This window comes from Ovis canadensis, chromosome 1 (assembly GCF_042477335.2).
Source record: "Ovis canadensis isolate MfBH-ARS-UI-01 breed Bighorn chromosome 1, ARS-UI_OviCan_v2, whole genome shotgun sequence".
NCBI lineage: Eukaryota > Metazoa > Chordata > Mammalia > Artiodactyla > Bovidae > Ovis > Ovis canadensis.
The window spans coordinates 272,416,891-272,436,152 of NC_091245.1; the positions used below are offsets into that span (position 1 = coordinate 272,416,891).

At 40.9% G+C, this 19,262-nt stretch overlaps 1 protein-coding gene across 18 annotated transcripts in view; it reads left to right on the forward strand.

The window, feature by feature from the left end:
• Nucleotides 1–19,262, forward strand: part of TTC3 (tetratricopeptide repeat domain 3) — a 125,611-nt gene that overhangs the window by 20,363 nt on the left and 85,986 nt on the right. For 8 of the 18 annotated variants that reach the window (XR_011252227.1, XM_069568025.1, XM_069568032.1 and 5 more), the window contains 3 exons: nucleotides 618–712; nucleotides 3,441–3,503; nucleotides 14,665–14,719. Coding sequence is in view for 12 of the 18 variants with exons in the window: in XM_069568025.1 (XP_069424126.1) it covers nucleotides 618–712; nucleotides 3,441–3,503; nucleotides 14,665–14,719 (213 nt within the window). In the remaining 6 variants the exon portion in view is untranslated. Of the gene's footprint in view, nucleotides 1–617; nucleotides 713–3,440; nucleotides 3,504–6,359; nucleotides 6,712–7,895; nucleotides 11,013–12,011; nucleotides 12,227–14,664; nucleotides 14,720–16,711; nucleotides 16,808–19,262 lie in introns of those variants that run through there. The other 10 variants (XM_069568066.1, XM_069568080.1, XM_069568088.1 and 7 more) reach the window with 6 other exon arrangements.

Here is a 19,262-nt window from a genome sequence, read left to right on the forward strand (position 1 = left end):
TTCATGATATAATCCAGTAAATAATTGTTTATTTTGAAAATTTGAATGTTTCTGTTGAACTTTTAGTTACAGCTATAGCATATTTGATTTCATGCCCTTTTTTTTTTTGCGTTTTGTTTTTATTTCATCTTTGCAAACTTTGTCACCTCATTTTTTGAGGGGCAATTAGTCTAATCAGCATTTCCTATATGTTATTGATGTATATATTTTTTAAGCTCTCACGTTTATTAAATGGTATCACATTTTCTAGCCTAAAATTAAAATTCTGCCTTGAATCTACTTTTTTTTCCTGCTATGCAGGCATAATGTATATTTAAAAGTGGACCTGCCAAATATGGTACACAGGGAATTAATTGTTCATATTATTCATAATGTAGTGGTTTTGTTTGCTTTTTAATATTCCTTTTAACAAAGTTAGCCCTGAGTCATTAGAGACAGGCTTCTTTAAATGTGTATGCCAAAATATTGGGTATTGAATTCTCATTTTCTACATAAGTAATACCCCAGATTATTTTTGACTTCTAAGATAAAAACCCAGAGCCATTTTCCCTAGGTTTTTGGGTTCCTGATTCTTTTTGAATGTAATTGATGAATCTTCTTTTACTTTGATTTCTCAGCAAGGAGAACTAATGAAAATGAAAGGAAATGAAGAGTTTTCCAAAGAAAGATATGATATAGCTATTATCTATTACTCCAGAGCCATTGAATGTAGGTAAGAGCAAAATGGAATATTGAGACCCTTTCTATGTGGCAGATCACGTTAGAGTGCTAGTCAGTATGAAAGAAACACAAGATGAGGAACTGGAGAGTATCTTCAGTTTGCTATGCAGAATGTTTTCTCACCCGTAGGTATAAGAAACATGAGGTGAACTGAATAGATGAACTTAAGTTATATAACTTAAGCCTGTTAGGCAAAATTTTGAATTTGCTTCTATCCTGCCCCAGTTTGTTCCCAAGCTTTCCAGTACAGTTCAGTTCAGTTGCTCAGTCGTGTCCGACTCTTTGCAACCCCATGAATCGGAGCACGCCAGGCCTCCCTGTTTATCACCAACTCCTGGAGTTCACTCAGACTCACATCCATCGAGTCCGTGATGCCATCCAGCCATCTCATCCTCGGTCGTCCCCTTCTCCTCCTGCCCCCAATCCCTCCCAGCATCAGAGTCTTTTCCAATGAGTCAACTCTTCGCATGAGGTGGCCAAAGTACTGGAGTTTCAGCTTTAGCATCATTCCTTCCAAAGAAATCCCAGGGCTGATCTCCTTCAGAATGGACTGGTTGGATCTCCTTGCAGTCCAAGGGACTCTCAAGAGTCTTCTCCAACACCACAGTTCAAACGCATGAATTCTTCAGCGCTCAGCCTTCTTCACAGTCCAACTCTCACATCCATACATGACCACAGGAAAAACCATAGCCTTGACTAGATGGACCTTAGTCAGCAAAGTAATGTCTCTGCTTTTGAATATACTGTCTAGGTTGGTCATAACTTTTCTTCCAAGGAGCAAGCATCTTTTAATTTCATGGCTGCAGTCACCATCTACAGTGATTTTGGAGCCCCCCCAAAAATAAAGTCTGATACTGTTTCCACTGTTTCCCCATCTATTTCCCATGAAGTGATGGGACCCGATGCCATGATCTTCGTTTTCTGAATGTTGAGCTTTAAGCCAACTTTTTCACTCTCCTCTTTCACTTTCATCAAGAGGCTTTTTAGTTCCTCTTCACTTTCTGCCATAAGGGTGGTGTCATCTGCATATCTGAGGTTATTGATATTTCTCTCAGCAATCTTGATTCCAGCTTGTGTTTCTTCCAGTCCAGCGTTTCTCATGATGTACTCTGCATAGAAGTTAAATGAGCAGGGTGACAATATACCTTGACGTACTCCTTTTCCTATTTGGAACCAGTCTGTTGTTCCATGTCCAATTCTAACTGTTGCTTCCTGACCTGTATACAGGTTTCTCAAGAGGCAGGTTATATGGTCTGGTATTCTCATCTCTTTCAGAATTTTCCACAGTTTATTGTGATCCACACAGTCAAAGGCTTTGGCATAGTCAATAAAGCAGAAATAGATGTTTTTCTGGAACTCTCTTGCATGATCCAGCGGATGTTGGCAATTTGACCTCTGGTTCCTCTGCCTTTTCTAAAACCAGCTTGAACATCAGGGAGTTCACGGTTCATGTATTGGTGAAGCCTGGCTTGGAGAATTTTGAGCATTATTTTACTAGCATGTGAGATGAGTGCGGTAGTTTGAGCATTCTTTTGCATTGCCTTTCTTTGAAATTGGAATGAAAACGGACCTTTTCCAGTCCTGTGGCCACTGCCGAGTTTTCCAAATTTGCTGGCATATTGAGTGCAGCACTTTCACAGCATCATCTTTCAGGATTTGAAACAGCTCAACTGGAATTCCATCACCTCCACTAGCTTTGTTTGTAGTGATGCTTCCTAAGGCCCACTTGCCTTCACATTCCAAGATGTCTGGCTCTAGATTAGTGATCACATCATCATGATTATCTGGGTCGTGAAGATCTTTTTTTTACAGTTCTTCCGTGTATTCTTGCCACCTCTTCTGTCATGTTTTTTCTTGGACTCATTTTCCCTTCTTCTAATAACTTCCAAATTATTGACTGATAAGAAAGAATTAGTTACTAATTCTTTACTAATTAGTTAACTAATTAGTTACTAGACGTCACCCATTCAGGGATTTGTGGTTTCTATGAGGGGACTTTTAAAGGATAAAAGTTGGGATTGTTGAGAGAATACATGTGTTCTACCTTATCTTCTATTTTCCCAGCTGCTAGAATTTTGTAGCATTCTTACACGTGTACCTCACTTGGTTCTTACTGACATCTTTGCTGGGCCACCTAATACCGTAGTAGCCTTAGGAGGGTGTGCTGTAGACAGCTGCTTTCTTTCTATATGTACCCATCTCCACAGGAAGTAAGTGAATCTAGGTAGCAAACCACATCTGAAAGGTTGCCTGTCTGTTCTAGGAAGAGGTGGAGATAATATAGGTGGAGTAAGATAAAACCAAATGGGACAAAGCTTGAAGTCACGCTATTTAAATTACTGTTGCAGTTTACAGATGTCCTTTGTCAAGGTTCTGACTTAAATAAAAGTGTTCTGTCCTCTACAGTGACAACATGCTTGTAGTTCGCTAGATTTTTAACGTCTCAGTTGATCCTTTCAGCAGCCCCAACAGTGCAACAGAAAAAGTAGAACTTTTAGACTTCATTTTGAATACAGAGAAGTTGAGTTGATGTGAACAAGCCCCTCAGGAAGTGAAAGAACCAGGACTTAGCCAGTTAGGACTCCAAATCCTATATTCATTTCTGCTCTGCCAAACAGATATGAAGGTTTTGAAAATTTTTTCTTGCCTTATGGCTTCTGTGTTATGTTTTTGTTTTAAATGTAATATTCTTTACTGATGAAACACTGTTTTTTTTAAAGGCCTGAAAATCACCTGCTTTACGGTAACCGAGCTCTTTGTTTTCTTCGTACTGGACAATTCAGGTCAGTTGCTTAGAGTGCTTAATTACTCAGCTGTTAGGCTAAATACCTATATTTGAGAAATATTTCTGTTTGCAGTTATGCAAGAAAATCCTTCAGTAGTTCTTTGGCAGAAATAGTTAAATAGTTAAAGAGAGCTCTGTAGGCTTTATATATAATAACAGCAATGACAGAAACAGTGATTTTTTTGAGTGGATAGTATATGCTTTGCATTATTTTAAGCACTTCACGTAGGTTATTTAATTCTCAACAACACGTTTAATAGGGCTTCCAGGTGGCTCAGTGGTAAAGAATCCGCCTGCCAGGGCAGGAGATGTGGGTTCAATCCCTGGACTGGAAAGATCCCCTGGAAGAGGAAATGGCAACCCACTCCAGTGTTTTTACCTGGGAAAGCCTATGGACAGAGAAGCCTGGCGGGCTACAGTCCATGGGGTTATAGAGAGTCAGACACAACTCAGCGACTTGGTGTATTTAATAGGTAGATAATGTCATTTTCCATATTTTACGTGTGGATAAAGTCATACCATTAGTAATTGTGAAATTTGTTTTACCCTGCTCCACTTTTTTTCAAGCTGTGATGTAGTGATGCCAAGATTCAAACACAGCTCTTACCTGATTATGCATAATCTATGTTTATAACACATAGTATGTTACCTTCTTTTGCTCTTAGCTAATCTGTATCGTTCTAGAAGAATTCTTACTGTATTTGTTTCCTCTGTATTAGTATGAATGAAACTAAGTAAATGTCCTTCATAAGGGAAAGAAAAGTTTAATGATTTAACTATGAGAGTGAAATTTTAATTAATTCTTAGTTCCTCATGTTGAACTGAGCTTGTATTTATTAGCTGAGAAAGATTGTTGACAGTGCCCCCATGATTTTATTGTCTCTCAGCTTATAGTTTTTAGAACTTAAATATTAAGCATGAATGTTGAGCAGTGTAGACTGTTACATTTAACTCTGTCTTACAGGATTGTTTCAGGAATACATCCATTCAGTAGAAAAATACTAAAAACTAACTATGAAAAAACACGTTAGAGGCTGGGATCCTCAGAATAAAGCTGCGTAGGTATAAGGTCCTGCTTAGTTATTAGTTACAATTCCTATTTGCATCTTGCCTTTCTGTTGCCCAAAATAAAAAGAGGATACCTGGCAAGTTATAGAATTCTCACTATACATGAAGAAAGAGCACACCAGTTTCTCAGGGGAACTGTTTTCCTGATGTTTGGTTCCGGAAGAAATTTCTTCTATGGTTTACAAGTAATATGAACTGAGTGATGGGGTAGAGAACAATCTCAGCAGGATTCCTGTTCAGAGCAAAAGAAACACACCCTGAGAGTGCAGTTTTGGTTTTCGTCAGTAGTTTTTCAAATTAAGGTTCTTATAAGAGCAGAGAGTCTGCTATCAGTTGTTTTTCAGGGAGAGTACTTACATTGGAGTGTGGGAGGTGGGAGTGGGAAGTATGGTGTATTCCAAGTATACAGTTTTCAAAAATAACATTTATGTTTTTCTTTTATTATAAACAGAACACTTTCTCATGGTAGAAAATTTGGAAAATACAAGAGTTTAAAAAGAAGAAAATAAAAAATCACCTCCTCGGAGAATACCGCTGTATTAACGTTATGCAGCTTTTAAATGGCTTAAGCCGTGGATAACCGAGGCTATCTAGTCTAGAGGAATGGATGGGCTTGACACAGTCTTCCATCAGTACCACTGTCCTCAACTGGTTCTGGCAAGAAATGGGCTGCACATGTCGTTAGGTTACTGCCTCTGGCTAGGTCCAGACTTGCAGATATCCTGTGCTGTTTGAAGGCCATTCTGTATGCTCTTAAGGTGAATAGGTTGGCTGGCAACTTGAGTAGCCTCTTGTGAAAATCGAGGCACCTGTCTGAAACTTTAGAGTGGGTTGAAGGTCATCCCCTCTGCATAGGGGATCCGTTGGAGCTGAGAGGCAAATGAGGGGTTTCTGCCTTCTTTTGTGAGTGTTGAAGGCTAGACACTCAAGCAGCAGCCTGCTGAAACTCTGCTCTGAAGAAGGTGCATCGAAGCAAAAATATGGAAGCCAGGTAGCCTGGTGAGGTCAAAGTCAAGAGTAGGGTTGTGCATCCATCCTTGTACCTCCCAGCTGACGGTCTAGCTTGGTGGGTCAACTCCATAGCACTTTCCTGTAGAGGCAGGTCAGCAGCATTTCCTTGTTAGGCAATCACCAGTATGTGCTGGATGCTTGTTTAATGTCAGAAGCGTGATGCCTCCCTGGTTTTACTGGTGTTTCCCACCTCATTCACTGTTTACATGACTTGCTTAGTAATGGAGGGATAATGTTTCCTGAACCTGAAATGCACATAACTCCTTATCAAGTGAGTAGATTATATGACTTAAGAAAAGAACACACTGCCAGCGATTCAGACGTGCCCTTGACCCAGGAGGACCCATGCCATTTAGCTGAGTTACCAGGATTGAGAGGTGTTGAAGCCCTCCTCTCTAGGGCTAGTAGATCTGTCATGAGAATCTGGCTGAGCAGCTGATGGTGAAGCATCCAGCCTCCCTGGCACTGTTTTGAGTGCTTTTCCTGTGTTAACTCATAAAACCCTCCCAGCCCTGTGAGATAGGCGCTGCTGGGTCTTTCTAGATGAGGAACCTGAGGCCTGGGCGGTCAAGCAGTGTCCTCAGACACTCACTGGGTGGTGTGAACCCAGGTGGATGCACAGTCTCTACGATTAATCACCAGGCACAGGTGATGATAGGCTCAAATGGCAATGTGAAAGTTGAAAAAAAAGAATGATCTAAATAGTCAATAAACATGATTATCCTTACAGGACATGCAGATTAAAAACTGTGAGTCTCTCTTTCGTACCCATCAGATTGGCAAACATTTTAAAACCTCATAGCACCAAGTGTTTGAGAGGACGTGGAACAAAGGAAACTTTCATACTCGGCTGGAGAAATGTCTAAATCGGTGCAGTCACTGTGGAGAGCTGTGTGGCAAGGTGAAGACGTGTACTCTCCTGCCCACTTCTGGGCTACCCGAGAAGATGTGTGCAAGCCTTCATTAGAGCGTTGTGGTTAAGAGTAAAGAAATGGAAACCACCTAAAAGTCCTTCTATAGGGAATGGATAAAATGAATTATGGTATATTCATACAATGGAATGCTGTGCAGCTGTTAAAATGAATGCAGTGTTGAGTGAAAAAGCAAGTTGCAGAATGATTTGTACGGTATGATGCCATTTATGTGATGTTTTGAAATGTGCAAAATGATATGCATATGCATAAGTAATACATAGTATGTATTAACAGTGACTTTGAAGTGCATGGGCATGTTAAAATACCAATGGAGTGGCTGTCTCTGGGGAGGGAGGGAGGGAAATGGATTAGAGCTGGGAAAGATGGTTCACAATGGATGTCACCTGTAACAAACCTGGCAAGAAGATCTGAAGTAAATATGGCAAAATGTTAAGGTCTTACTAAGCTGGTACATAGGTATTGATTATGTTAATGTTATTCTCTGTACTGTACTGTTACATATATTTGATACAAAGTGTAATTAACAATGCACATAAGATGAAACATCAAGCATTAGGATAAAGTAAGTGAAAAATAATGTTGAAAGGGGAGAAACACAAATATTTTAAGGCCAGTTTGGCTGGGAGCCTGAGGTGAGGTATTTGTGGGGAAAATGTTTCATTCAGAAATGGTTCAGCGTGATGGTGGAGGTTTTAATGCCATGTAGTTGGTTTGTAAATCTGACCACCTTTGGGTGGATACAGGTGAGGCCAAAAGCCAGTCAGAACGCTTAGCATTCTCCCGAGGTGTGCTGCTCCAGGAAACCTGCGGAATGGGGCTGGGGTGAGGGAGGGGAGGGCGGGCTCACACTCCTTCCTGCCAGTCCTTCACACTGAGCCTGTGTGCGGTGCATCCCAGGGTGCCTGGCTGGGATGAGATGTCCTTTATATTCCGGTCTTCTATAAGTCCACATTTTAAATAGAATTTGAGAGGTCCAGGGTGTCTTAGAGTGATGCTTTTAATTGAGGTAATTAAAAAATTTCAGATTAGAGCAGAATCTAGAAAAAGCAATCGGACACCTATAGCCTCTGTGGTTGCAATAGTTATACAAGGTAGATGATTAGGGTTACTGTTTAATTCATTCTCCGTGACACTCCTGTGTGGAAATTTGAATTCTTTGGTGAGATGGAATAAACTGTGTAATAGGAAATGTAATTGGAAAAGGGGAAAGCTTAGTCTCGGATATTTTAAATTTACTTAGGAAGAGTATAGAATTTTAAAACTTGGTATTTACTCTGACCCTTTGGTATTTACCCTTAGATGGTATTCCCTTCTGTTAGCTCCCAACTTGTGAATAATAGGAGGCAGCTAGCTTTTAAATGATTGTGTGTATGTGTGTGTTTCTGAATTGAGGTCTGAGGTGTAAATCAAGTAAATTGTATGTTTTTGTGAGAATTTTCAAAAATCTTAGTGTATGTGGGGCATTTTTAGTGTGTGTATTGGTTAATGAATTATTCCTTACTCTGTTCTCTTACTTGTATGGTCTCTTATTTTGCTTAAAAAAAGTGCTGAATTTGCTTTTGAAGAAAATAGTTACTTTTTCAAACTTCTTTGAGGTGCACCCCTTTTTAAAACACAGTAACAAGTGCACATCATAAAAAGTTAAAAGAGTGCAAAAGGATAAACTGAAAACTCTTGCCCACCTGAAACCCCTGCCCTAATCCCTTTCTTCAGATCCTTATGCATCTCTGTAATAGTTTATGCCTATATGAACACTTACTACTTTGAACCAGATGAAGTTGCCATTTTTATAAGTTGGAATAAGGCATTTTCGTTTGGTTCAGTATAATGTATGTGTCTTTTGTTTTAACATGGATAAGAGCATATTATATACCCTGTTGTACATCTTGCTTTTAATATTTAACTGTTGGATTTGTTGCACATCGTGGATACTGACATCTACCCCAGTTTTTATTCATGACTGCATAGTGTTTTACTATGTACTACTTTGTATGAGAACAGAGCTTATTTCCAGTTTAAAAAGTTAGCTAAAACTGTGTAATATCCTTTAATGTTTTATACTCTGATGCAGTATACATAGATATGTAGGATAAATTCCTAATAAGAATTTATTTTACTTGGATGATAGAACATATGTAATTTTACTTCCAGATACTAACTTTTGATCTAAGATGTGTGTGTGGTTAATAGTCATTGCATATTTGACAGTAACTGACCATTCCATCTGAATCCTGCTTTTGTTGCTTCATTGTGAGATCAAGAAACTTGGGGAGTAAAGATGTTATTTCTTTGTGATATGGTCAGACCCTGAAAATGACGATTTGCCATAAGGGGGAAAGATGATAACTCTCTTGTGGCATTCAAAGTTCTCACATACTTAGGTGTGGTGGTTTGAGAGAGTCAGTTAATAGCATTTCCTTCCCTTCCCAAGTCCAGAACTATTACTGCACATTGAAAGCACTCGAGCTTTGAAGAAATCCACCCCACTCACCCCTCTAAGTTCTCATTTAATTGGGCATCGGGCTTTTTTAGAAGCCCCCCAGGTAGTACTAATGTGCAGCCAGGATTGCCCACTGGTCTAGGGAGAGTGTGGGCTGCTATTAGAAGGGGAGCTGGGACTGAGCTTTGCCGGACAGAGAAAGTGGCCAATTAGAGAAGGATGAAGCTGCACAGGAGACTCCTACGAGGTTCGCCAGAGAGCTAGGAGAGTCAGTGTAGGATCCTGGAAGCGAATGAGAGAGTGGCCAGCAGGGCCTGTTGCTGGGAAGCCCTTTGGAACGTGGGTTTAGTTCTATGGACACCTAGTTCCCTAGGGAGAGCCGTCAGCGGGAAGCTTGGCACAGATGCCAGGCCTGAGTGGGCTCAGAAGTGAGGGTGAGGAGATGGAGGCAGCCAGCGCAGGCAGCTGGTGAAGGCGTTCGAGCAGAGAGGAAGGAAGAGGTTTGCCATTGTATTCAGGTGATTTTGGCTGCAAATAATAGAGATCTCTTAATTCATATGGTTTAAATGGTGAAGAAAACTTACTTGATCCAAGAGTTCCAGAAGATTCTAGGGTTGTGTATGTAGTGAGTGATTCGACAATGTCATCAAAGACCTAGGTGGTTTTTTTTTTTCCAGCCGCACCATGTGACTTGGACCTCAGACTGCCCACCCCCTCAGGATGGCAGGAGGGCTTCTGTAATTCAGACACCACACTGGCCATTACAGCCTCCCGCAGAAGGATGACTCTTGTACTCCTCAGAAGAAAAATTTTAATACACATATTGAGAAGTGTACAGTTCATAAGTGTGCAGGTTGGATTTTCCAGACGCAAATAACCATACCCAGCATCCAGATCACAACCCCAGTACCCTGGAAGTCACCTTTGTTCCCCCTCAGTCACTGCCCCCTTCCTTCCCCAGGATAACTCCTGTCCTGACTTCTGACACCATAGGTTAGTTTTGCCTGCTTTGTGCAGTATAAACAGAGTCATGTGATACGTGCTCTTTATGTCTGGTTTTCAGCATTGTGTTTGAGATCCATGTTGTTGCATGTAGTTGGAAAGTGTTCATCTATTGCATGAATATACCACATTTTATCCATTCTATTGTTGATGGGCATTTGGGGGTTTCTAGTACTTTTACAGATAGCGTCATTGTGAACATGTCTTCATTTCTGTTAAGTATGTAATAAAGGAGTGGCATTACTGGGACAGGAGGGTGTGCTTATGCTCAGCTATGCACATAATTTGCACCGTGGTTGCATCATTTTACACTCCTGCCAGCAGCACATGAGAGTTTTAGTTCCAAGTCCTCACTAACACTTATTATTTTGTGTCATTTCATTTAGACATTCCGCTGAGTGTGTAGTGATACGATGCTGTGATTTTAATTTGCATTTCCTTAAGTTAATTTAGGAGGTTTAAGTTAAACATTTGTTTTTCATATGCTTATCGACCAGTCAGATATCTTTTGTGAAGTGCCTGTTTGAGTCTTTTTTTTGTTTTTCTCTTTTGAGTTGAATGTCTTATTAGTAGGTTTTTAAAAAATATTCTGGATAGGAGTCATTGGTCAAAATATGAATATTACAAATGCCTTCTCACACTCTGTGGCTTGCCTCTTTTTGCTTTCTTCCCATGAACGCAAGTAGTAATTTTAACGTACTACAATTTATCAATTTTTTTCCTTTATGGTAAGCAATTTTTGTGTTCTGATTATAATCTTTGCCTACTCTGCAAAATACTCTTTGTTTTCTAAAAGCTTGACCGATTATTGGTATTTAAATCTCCTATCCATCTGGGGAGCCCCAGGTGGCGCTAGTGGTACAGACCCACCGGCCAGTGCAGGGGACAGAAGAGACACGGTTTGATCTCTTGGTTGGAAAGATCCCCAGGAGAAGGGCATGGCAGCCCACTCCAGTGTTCTTGCCTGGAGAATCCATGGAGAGTCGGACTCGACTGAGCACACATGCGTGAGATAGGCCATGATCCGTCTGGAGGTGGTTGTTTGTATGAGGTAGGGGTCAAGGTTCATGTGAATGTCCAGTTGACCCAGCTCTATTATTGTTTTCTTCTAGCCTTTGTTTTGGGTATTTTTGGATCACCCCCCCTCCCCCACTCCAGGGCCAGCCTTGGTGGGGCTGCTATTCCCAGGGCAAGAGAGAGGGTCTCCCCCTGCCTCTGAGGGACATGGCCAGAGTAGGGTGCCTCGTTGCACCCACCCTCGGCTTCTTGTGGAGCCTGTGAGTGGGGCTCAGATGCTTCTTGCTGCTCCCTAGTCTTGCTCCTCTTGAGGTCACCCAGAGCCTGGCCTTCCCTGCAGCTCGGACTGCTTCCCAGCATAGCCAGCCCCCCTCAGCCCTGCACCTCCTTGCTTCCTGGGCTCCTATTTTGGGGCCCTCCCCTCTGATCCCCAAATCTGATCCTCTTCCCCCAGCTTCACCTCTGCCCTGAGGCTTCCAGAGCGGCTCTGCTGAGACAGCCCCTTGGTGTCTCTTTCCTGTGCCGGAGACCGCAGGCCTCTGCCCTCACCTCCAGCCCTCACAGGCCCTCGGCCTCCGACTCGGGAACCCTTGCTGTCCCTGCCCTCCTCTCTACCTCCGGGATGACGTTCTCACCCCCACCCCCCTGCCCCCCCAGACCCTGTGCACACTCTGTCCTCTCTACTTGGGATGCTCTTTCCCAGCATCACAAGGCTCCCTCTCTCCCTTTATTAGAGATTCAGCACAAATATCACCTCTTCCTAGAAGCCTGCCCTGACCCTTTTTCCTGATAATTCACTCTCTCCACCTCATTAACTTTCATATGACTTGGAAATCGCTTGTTTTTTATTTCTGTATTATCTGTCTCCCACTGGAGTACTAGCCCCAAGAGGGCAGGGCTGTGTCCAGCTTGTCCACACTGTGTCCATAACACAGCGCCTGTATGCCCGTATGTAGCAGGTGCTCAAGAAGTGGGTGGCTGGGTGGATGATAGAGGAGGAGGAGGACTCTTTGGCTTCTCCATTTGCTTGCAGGTCTCCCCCTGCCCCCAACAACCCTGCAGCGGTTTTGTGCTGCTGCCTCAGCTCTGCCTCCGACGTGTATATGGAAGACACACTTATTCACACATTCGTTCACTCAGTGTTTGAACGTTTAAAGAATGCACAAGCATCTCTGCGTAGCAGGCTCTGCGCTACCTGCAGGGATGTGGAAGAGACCCCCTCAGCCGACCCAGCCCCATCTTTTACGAGTATGTTTTCTCCATGCACTGCAGTGTTAGCTTTGTCATACAGATCGGGTGACTATATCAGGATCTGTAAGGATCTGTTTCTGATTTCTGTATCCTCTTCTGTTTGTCAGGCTGTCTAGATAGCTTTTGCATTTTATCTTTAAAATGTATATATGGTCTTTTAGTAGGTATTGTGGAGAAGGCAGTGGCACCCCACTTCAATATTCTTGCCTGGAAAATCCCATGGATGGAGGAGCCTGGGGGTCGCTAAGAGTCGGACACGACTGAGCAACTTCCCTTTCACTTTTCACTTTCATGCATAGGAGAAGGAAATGGCAACCCACTCCAGTGTTCTTGCCTGGAGAATCCCAGGGAGGGTGGAGCCTGGTGGGCTGCCGTCTCTGGGGTCACACAGAGTCGGACACGACTGAAGCGACTTAGTAGTAGTAGCAGCAGCAGCAGCAGTAGCAGTAGGTATTGATGTGTGGTAGAATAAGTTAGCTAGTTTTGTTCTTTGTAATCTTTTTGTTTTGTTTCTTGGTTGTTTTTATAATCGGTTTTTAAAGAGTGAGCGGTCCCCTCAGTTCTGGGTCATACCTGAACCGTGTACCCCTAAACCACTCAGTGGAGAGTGGGTTTGTGATGACTGGCTTAAACTTAGCTAAGAATTATCTCAGTCTTAGAGGTGGACCCTCACAACAAGTGTGTAGCAGTCAGAGGAGGAGGTTAGCTGCTGGGTAGATTACCAACAGTGTTTGCTTAGGGTTTAAGACATTTATTTATTTTTTACTTGCTTTTTAAAAGATGAGAAATCTGAGCAGATTAAAAGTCAATAGGAAGTTGCATGACAACGTCAATGTACTTCATACCACTGAATTTTACATTTAAATGATTCATGGGGTAAATTATGGTGTGTGTTTTACCACAATAAAACATACTGATGGGGTAAATTCCTTAAATGGAATGTCTGGTTTTACAGGAGAGAGAAGGGATGATTGATACTGTAAGGATGGGTAGTTACATGGCACAAGTGGAGGAATCAGCCACAGGAGGAGGAAGAAACTTTCATTGTAAAGGAGAAAAGTCAGGGCTAGATTGAGAGAGTTCTCTTTGTTATGTCCAGTTTACTCATTGAAATAGGAGCAAAGCTCATTGGCTGAAAGGGGAGTTGGAAGGAAAGGACCTAAGTTGTTTTTTTTTTTTTTTTTTTGACCACTCTGCGAGGCATATGGGGTCTTAGTTCTCTGACCAGGGATCAAACCTATGCCTGCCTGCATTGGAAGTGCAGAGTTTTAATCACTGGACCACCAGGAAGTCCTGGAAAGGACATAAGATTTGAAATGGTCATTTAACAAAATTAGAGAGTGATTTGATCTAGAATATTGGGTAACACTGTTGAAGGCCCCTTTGGGTCATTGGGATCCTGAGTAAGTAGTACTCCTGGTGTGCTCTGCTGTGTTTTTTCCTCTGGTAGTACTTGGCTCCCTACATGTGGTCCTGGAGAAAGCAGGAAGCAGGGCTCATCCAGAATTGGGTTTTGCCGTAGAGCAAGATGTAAACATAGGAACAAAGAAGTATGCAGCTATATGCGTGGGGAATATGAAATAAGGAACCAGCGAATCTTAAGATAGGTCAATAAGGAAATTTAAAAAAGAAAATGGGTAAGTCAGTGAGGTGAGCCCCCTGAGAAGCTAGTAGGAATAGCTGAATAAGGAGGATGGAAGGAGCTATGCCATCAAGGGAAAGAGTGGGATGCCTGAATTAGTGATTTTGGGCTCTGAACAGTTTTGAGCAGTGGTAAAGTTCCCTGGGACGGCGGTGGTGGGTGGCTGAGCTGGGCAGAGAAGGCCACTAACTCTAAGGAAACTATGAGAGACCAGATGCTAGACCTCAGTGCCCGACAGTTTACAGTGTACTGTGCTTGAGCATAGTATCTGAAAACAGGAAAACCCAAAATTGTTAGCCTCATCTTAAAGATGGGAAAGTGACCCTAAAGAGGTTAATTACTTCCTATCCGCCCCAGTGAGAGTTAGTGATGGCGCTGGACTTAATTTCATGTCCCAACTTATGCTCTGTCCATTATAGCTTAGCCAGTGTGTTGTGTGAAATATCTGGGACTTTTATTCCCCAAGATCAGAAGTCTTGCTGACAATACCACATAGTACCAAAAAAACTTCATGCGAGTAATAATAAGGTAGGGATAGGTGAGATATAGATAGTTGTGTGCAGGAAATACTCCAGAAATATTGAAAGTACCTATTCTTGGGTAATTGTGATTGTGACTGGATGACTTTTTCCCTTTGTTTTGCTTTTCTGTATTTTCCAAATTTCCTATAATGGACATATATAGACTAAAAAAATTAAAAACTAGATTGTATATGGAAAATTAAAGTACAAATAGATACACATTATATAATACCCGTTGAAAAATTTGAGTATTTTATTTCCTTTTCTTTTAGAAATGCACTTGGTGATGGAAAGAGAGCTACCATTCTGAAGAACAATTGGACAAAGGTAGGTTTCTTGCATGCTTTACTTTGGCTAAACAGTGCCGTACAACTTTGTGAAAAGTCTGTTTATAGGATATAAATCCCTATGTAAAAGTTCTGGTTGAAAGTACATGGAGCTCAGGAGTGTGGCAGGGGAACCTTCAGTTCCATAATCAGAGAGGACCCGCAGCCCAGCGGTAAGGGCCAAGTGTGTCTGTCGGGGACAGGCCGCCCCTAGGGGTCGTGAGCACACCTGAGTGGTTGAGGTGTCAGCATCTGCACATTGTGGAAGGATTAAGGCCCTGACTGTGGAAAATGAGGCTTAAAACTCAGGAGTGTCTGGAGACTAGCTTTGTAATCTTGAGGTGGGAAAGGGTTTTTTTACGTACATACACAGGTCAGAGAAGGAAAAAACTCTGATAATTATCTCAAGCTTAAAATTTTCTGTATGTTGGGACACCATAAATGAAATTATAGTCTGGGAGGAGATAGTTTGTCGTACATAGAACAGAAATAACTTGATAGGGCTTTACATTCAAAATATGTGAAGAACAGAAATAAAGAAACTCAGTAGAAAATGGGCCCATGAAATAAGCATTTCAGAGATGAGGAAACCTGAATGGTCAATAGGAAAAAAAGATTGCATTTCCTAGTAATTAAAATTGTAAAGAAATAGAAACCAAGAGAGCCTAATAAAGAACCTCCAAACATACCCACATGTATACCCACAAGTGCAAAAAACAGTGATATTGTTTGGGTTCTTTCAATAGGTGAAAGTTAGAGACTGCTGGTCCTGTGTGTTGGTAGCGTGTTTGCTGACAGGAGCTCTCAGTAAGCCTGTGGGGTGTGAGTTGGTCACAGCCACCTTGGAGAGCTCTGCTCTACCTGTGTTGTAATTGATTCCAAGGGTGTGTACTCCACAAACGTTCTTGCCTATGTGTACGTGATGAGACGTGCAAGCTTGGTCACTGCAGTATGGTTTTAATGGCACAGAACTGCAAATACCTGAGTACACATTAATAAAGCAGTGGACCAGTGTGGTATTTTCATTTGGTCAAAGTTATTACTGCAAACCCTCTGGTCAGCCCCCTGTGTGCCTTTAGCCACCCATCGTTGCTGCAGCCTCACCCCTGCTCGCCTCCCCTTTGTCCTCTGTCAGCCCTGGGCCGCCTCGCTGTGCTCTCGTGCACCAGGCCCACTCCCACCGCATACTTGCTCTTCCCGCTGCCTAGGGTCAGACTGCCTTTCCAAGAGCCCGAGTGAGCTCCCTTGTTTCCTTTCCTTCTTCACTGAGAGTTCTCTTCTCAGTAACCTTCCCTGAGCAAACCTGGTCCTTCCTAGACGTTTGCTTATTTTTCTCTGCTTTATCTTTTTACCTCTTAGCGTTTAACGTGATTGCATATATGTATGTTGTTTCAGTTGTGTTCTTATTTGTGTGTGCTTTAGTATAACGTGAGCTCCCTAAGGACAAGTTTTTTTTGTGTGTGTGTTTTGTTTTTTTTTTTAGGATAGGTTTTTTTGTTTTGTTCATTTCTGAATCACCTGCCTGAGAAGCTGCCCAGCACATAGCAGGCACTCATAGTAAATATTTAATGAATGAATGCGTTGAAATGAGTTATTGGCTACCAATAATTATAGATTTTAAAAAGTGTTTACATATTTGTTTTTAAACCAGAATGAATAGAATCATAGAATTTTAGAGCCCCCAAATTATGATTCAGATGGCCTCGGAGTGTATCTGAGTCTGGGAATTATAAAATTCTCCAGGTGAATTTCTGCATCCAGATATTGGAGTCACTTCTTAAATGCCTTATTTTCTAGATTAAAAAATTAAGTCCCAGAAGGGCAAAGTGACTTTCTGTAAGGTGTCATTGCAAGTAGAGATAAGAATGAACTGAGAATCCAGCGTTAGACAGGCTTCTGCTTGAAGGTGATCTGTTTGTTGCCATTTTCATTATGAGTTGCTCTTGTAGTTGAAGCGTAATCTTTGCTGATCACTCAACTTGGCGTTTGGCAGGTGCTGTGTAAATTTACTTACGGAATGAATGGATGCTCGTGTTCATAATACTGAAACCTAGATCATGATACTGATTTTCCAGAGGTAACTTGCTAGGTCAGTCTATTATCAACTTAGAAAAAGTGTTCCAAAACTTTCTTTAAAAAAAATTAAATAGTATTTAAGCAGAGTATAATGTTCAATGCAGATGTTTAAGTCTATGTTCTTTTGACTCCTGTTTTTGCCTCTGTTGACAGGTCTGCTATTTTTCCTTTGTAAGTAATCTTTGCTTTTCCTAGGTGTTTGAAAATCTCACTGTCTTTAACATTTAGCAATTTTATTGCAAATTTTATTGTCTGGGAGGAATTTTCATTAAATTTTTCACACTTGGGATAGCTTGGTTTCTAAAATCTGAGGATTCATGTCTTTTCAGCATTTCTGGAATATTTTCACCCTTAACTCTTCGAATGTTGCCTCCTCTTCAGTTTATTTTTGCAAAACTTCCATTAGACTGATGCTGTATATGTATGCTATCTGTCATACGTCTTAAATTCAGAACTTTCTTAATTACATTGAAGACTTTATGTAGAATGGTTATTCCTGATTTAACTTATCAAACAAAATATTCATTCTTTTTTTTTAAGACTTTTTTAGAGCAGTTTTAGGTTCACAGCAAAATTAAGAGGAAGGTTCAGAGATTTCTTGTAAATTCCCTGCCCCGCACTTGCATAGTCTCCCCCAACAGAGACACACATCTGTGGAAACCGATGAACCTACGTGGACACGTCATAATCACCAAAAGTCCATAGTTGGTCTTAGGGTTCATTCCCAAAGTGGACTTTCTATGGGTTTGAACAAATGTATAATGACCTGTGTTTCACCATTGTGGTTCATAGAGTATTTTCACTGCCCTGAAATCCTCTGTTCTGCCTATCCATCCTTCCTCCCACATGGTGGCAACCGTTGATCTTCTTACTGTTCCCATAGTTTTACTTTTCCAGAACGTCATATAGTTGGCATCATATGATGTATAGCCTTCTCAGACTGGCTTCTTTGACTTAGTACTATGCATTTAAGTTTCCTCCATGTCTTTTCATAGCTTGATAGGTATTTCTTTTTAGCACTGAAAAATATTACATTGTCTGGATATATTACAGTTTATTCACCTACTGAAGAACATCTCGATTGTTTCCAATGTTTGGTGGTTATGAATAAAGCTGCTATAAATACCTATATGCAGGTTTTTGTGTGGACATATGTTTTCAGCTCCTTTGGGTAAATACCAAGGAGTGCAATTGCTGGATCATATGGTAAGAATATGTTGTTGGGTTTTTTTTTGTTTTTTTTTTTGAAAACTAAAATCTTATGGTTGCCAAACCGTCTTCCAAAGTAGCTATACCATTTTGTACTTCCACTGGCAGTGAATGAGAGTTCTCGTTGCTCCACGTCCTCCCAGCGTTTAGTGTTGTCAGCGTCCTGAATTTTGGCTGTTCTGATGGATTCATAGTGGTATCTTATTATTTTAATCTGCATTTCCTTGATATGACATGTGAAGCATCTTTTCATATACTTATTTGGCACTGTATATCCTCCTTGATGAAGCGTCTGTTAAGGTCTTTGGCTCATTTTTTAACTGGTGGTTTTCTTATTTCTTAAAAGTTCTCTGTATATTTTGGATAACAGCCCTTTATCAGCTGTATTTTTTGCAAATATTTTCTCCTAGATCCGAGCTTGTCTTCTCATTTTCTTGATGTTTCTTTCACAGAGCGTAAGTTTTCATTTTAATCAAGTCTGATTTATCAATTCTTTCTTTCATGAATCATACCTTTGGTGTATCTAAAAAGTCATCACCATACCCAGTGTCATCTAGTTTTTCCCCTATGCTCTCCTCTAGGAGTTTTTGGTCTGTAATCTATTCTGAGTTGATTTTTTGTCTGGATTCACTTTTTAGTGTGTAGATGTCCAATTCCAGTATCATTTGTTGCAAAGGGTGTCTTTGTTCCATTGTATTGTCTTTGTTTCTTTGTCAAAGATCGGTTGACTGTTTATGTGGGTTCCCTTTTTTTTTAATTGGGAATTTTTTGATAGTTGCAAAAGTTATTTGTGTAGGTAAAAAACACAACTCCCTAGTATTCAGAAAATTTTAGTATTCGAAAAATTTGGTAACTGTACATTGAGGTCATTTATCATTTTGTTTTACCAAAAAGGAGTGCTCATTGAAGGCTATTTTAAACTTAAAAAACCAAAATAGACTGTACAAGGTGCGTTCTTTTATCAGAGTCCATTTATGAACCTGAATCTGTTGAGTCTAGGATATAATCCTGTATAGGTGGGTAGTATGTAGATTTCTGTGTGAGGGTAGGCCAATTTTTCTTCCTTTTTTCCAGATAGAGAAAACTGGTACAATGTCAGTTGTCCTAAACATACTTTAATTTTTAAATAATATATTTTTTCATTATTTTTCATTGAGGTATAGTTGATTTATGAGTCCTGCACATACTTTTAGGCTTAAGAGACGTTGAATCATTGTATCCTAAAGAGTGAAAATTTTTACATATAGTCACCAAATATT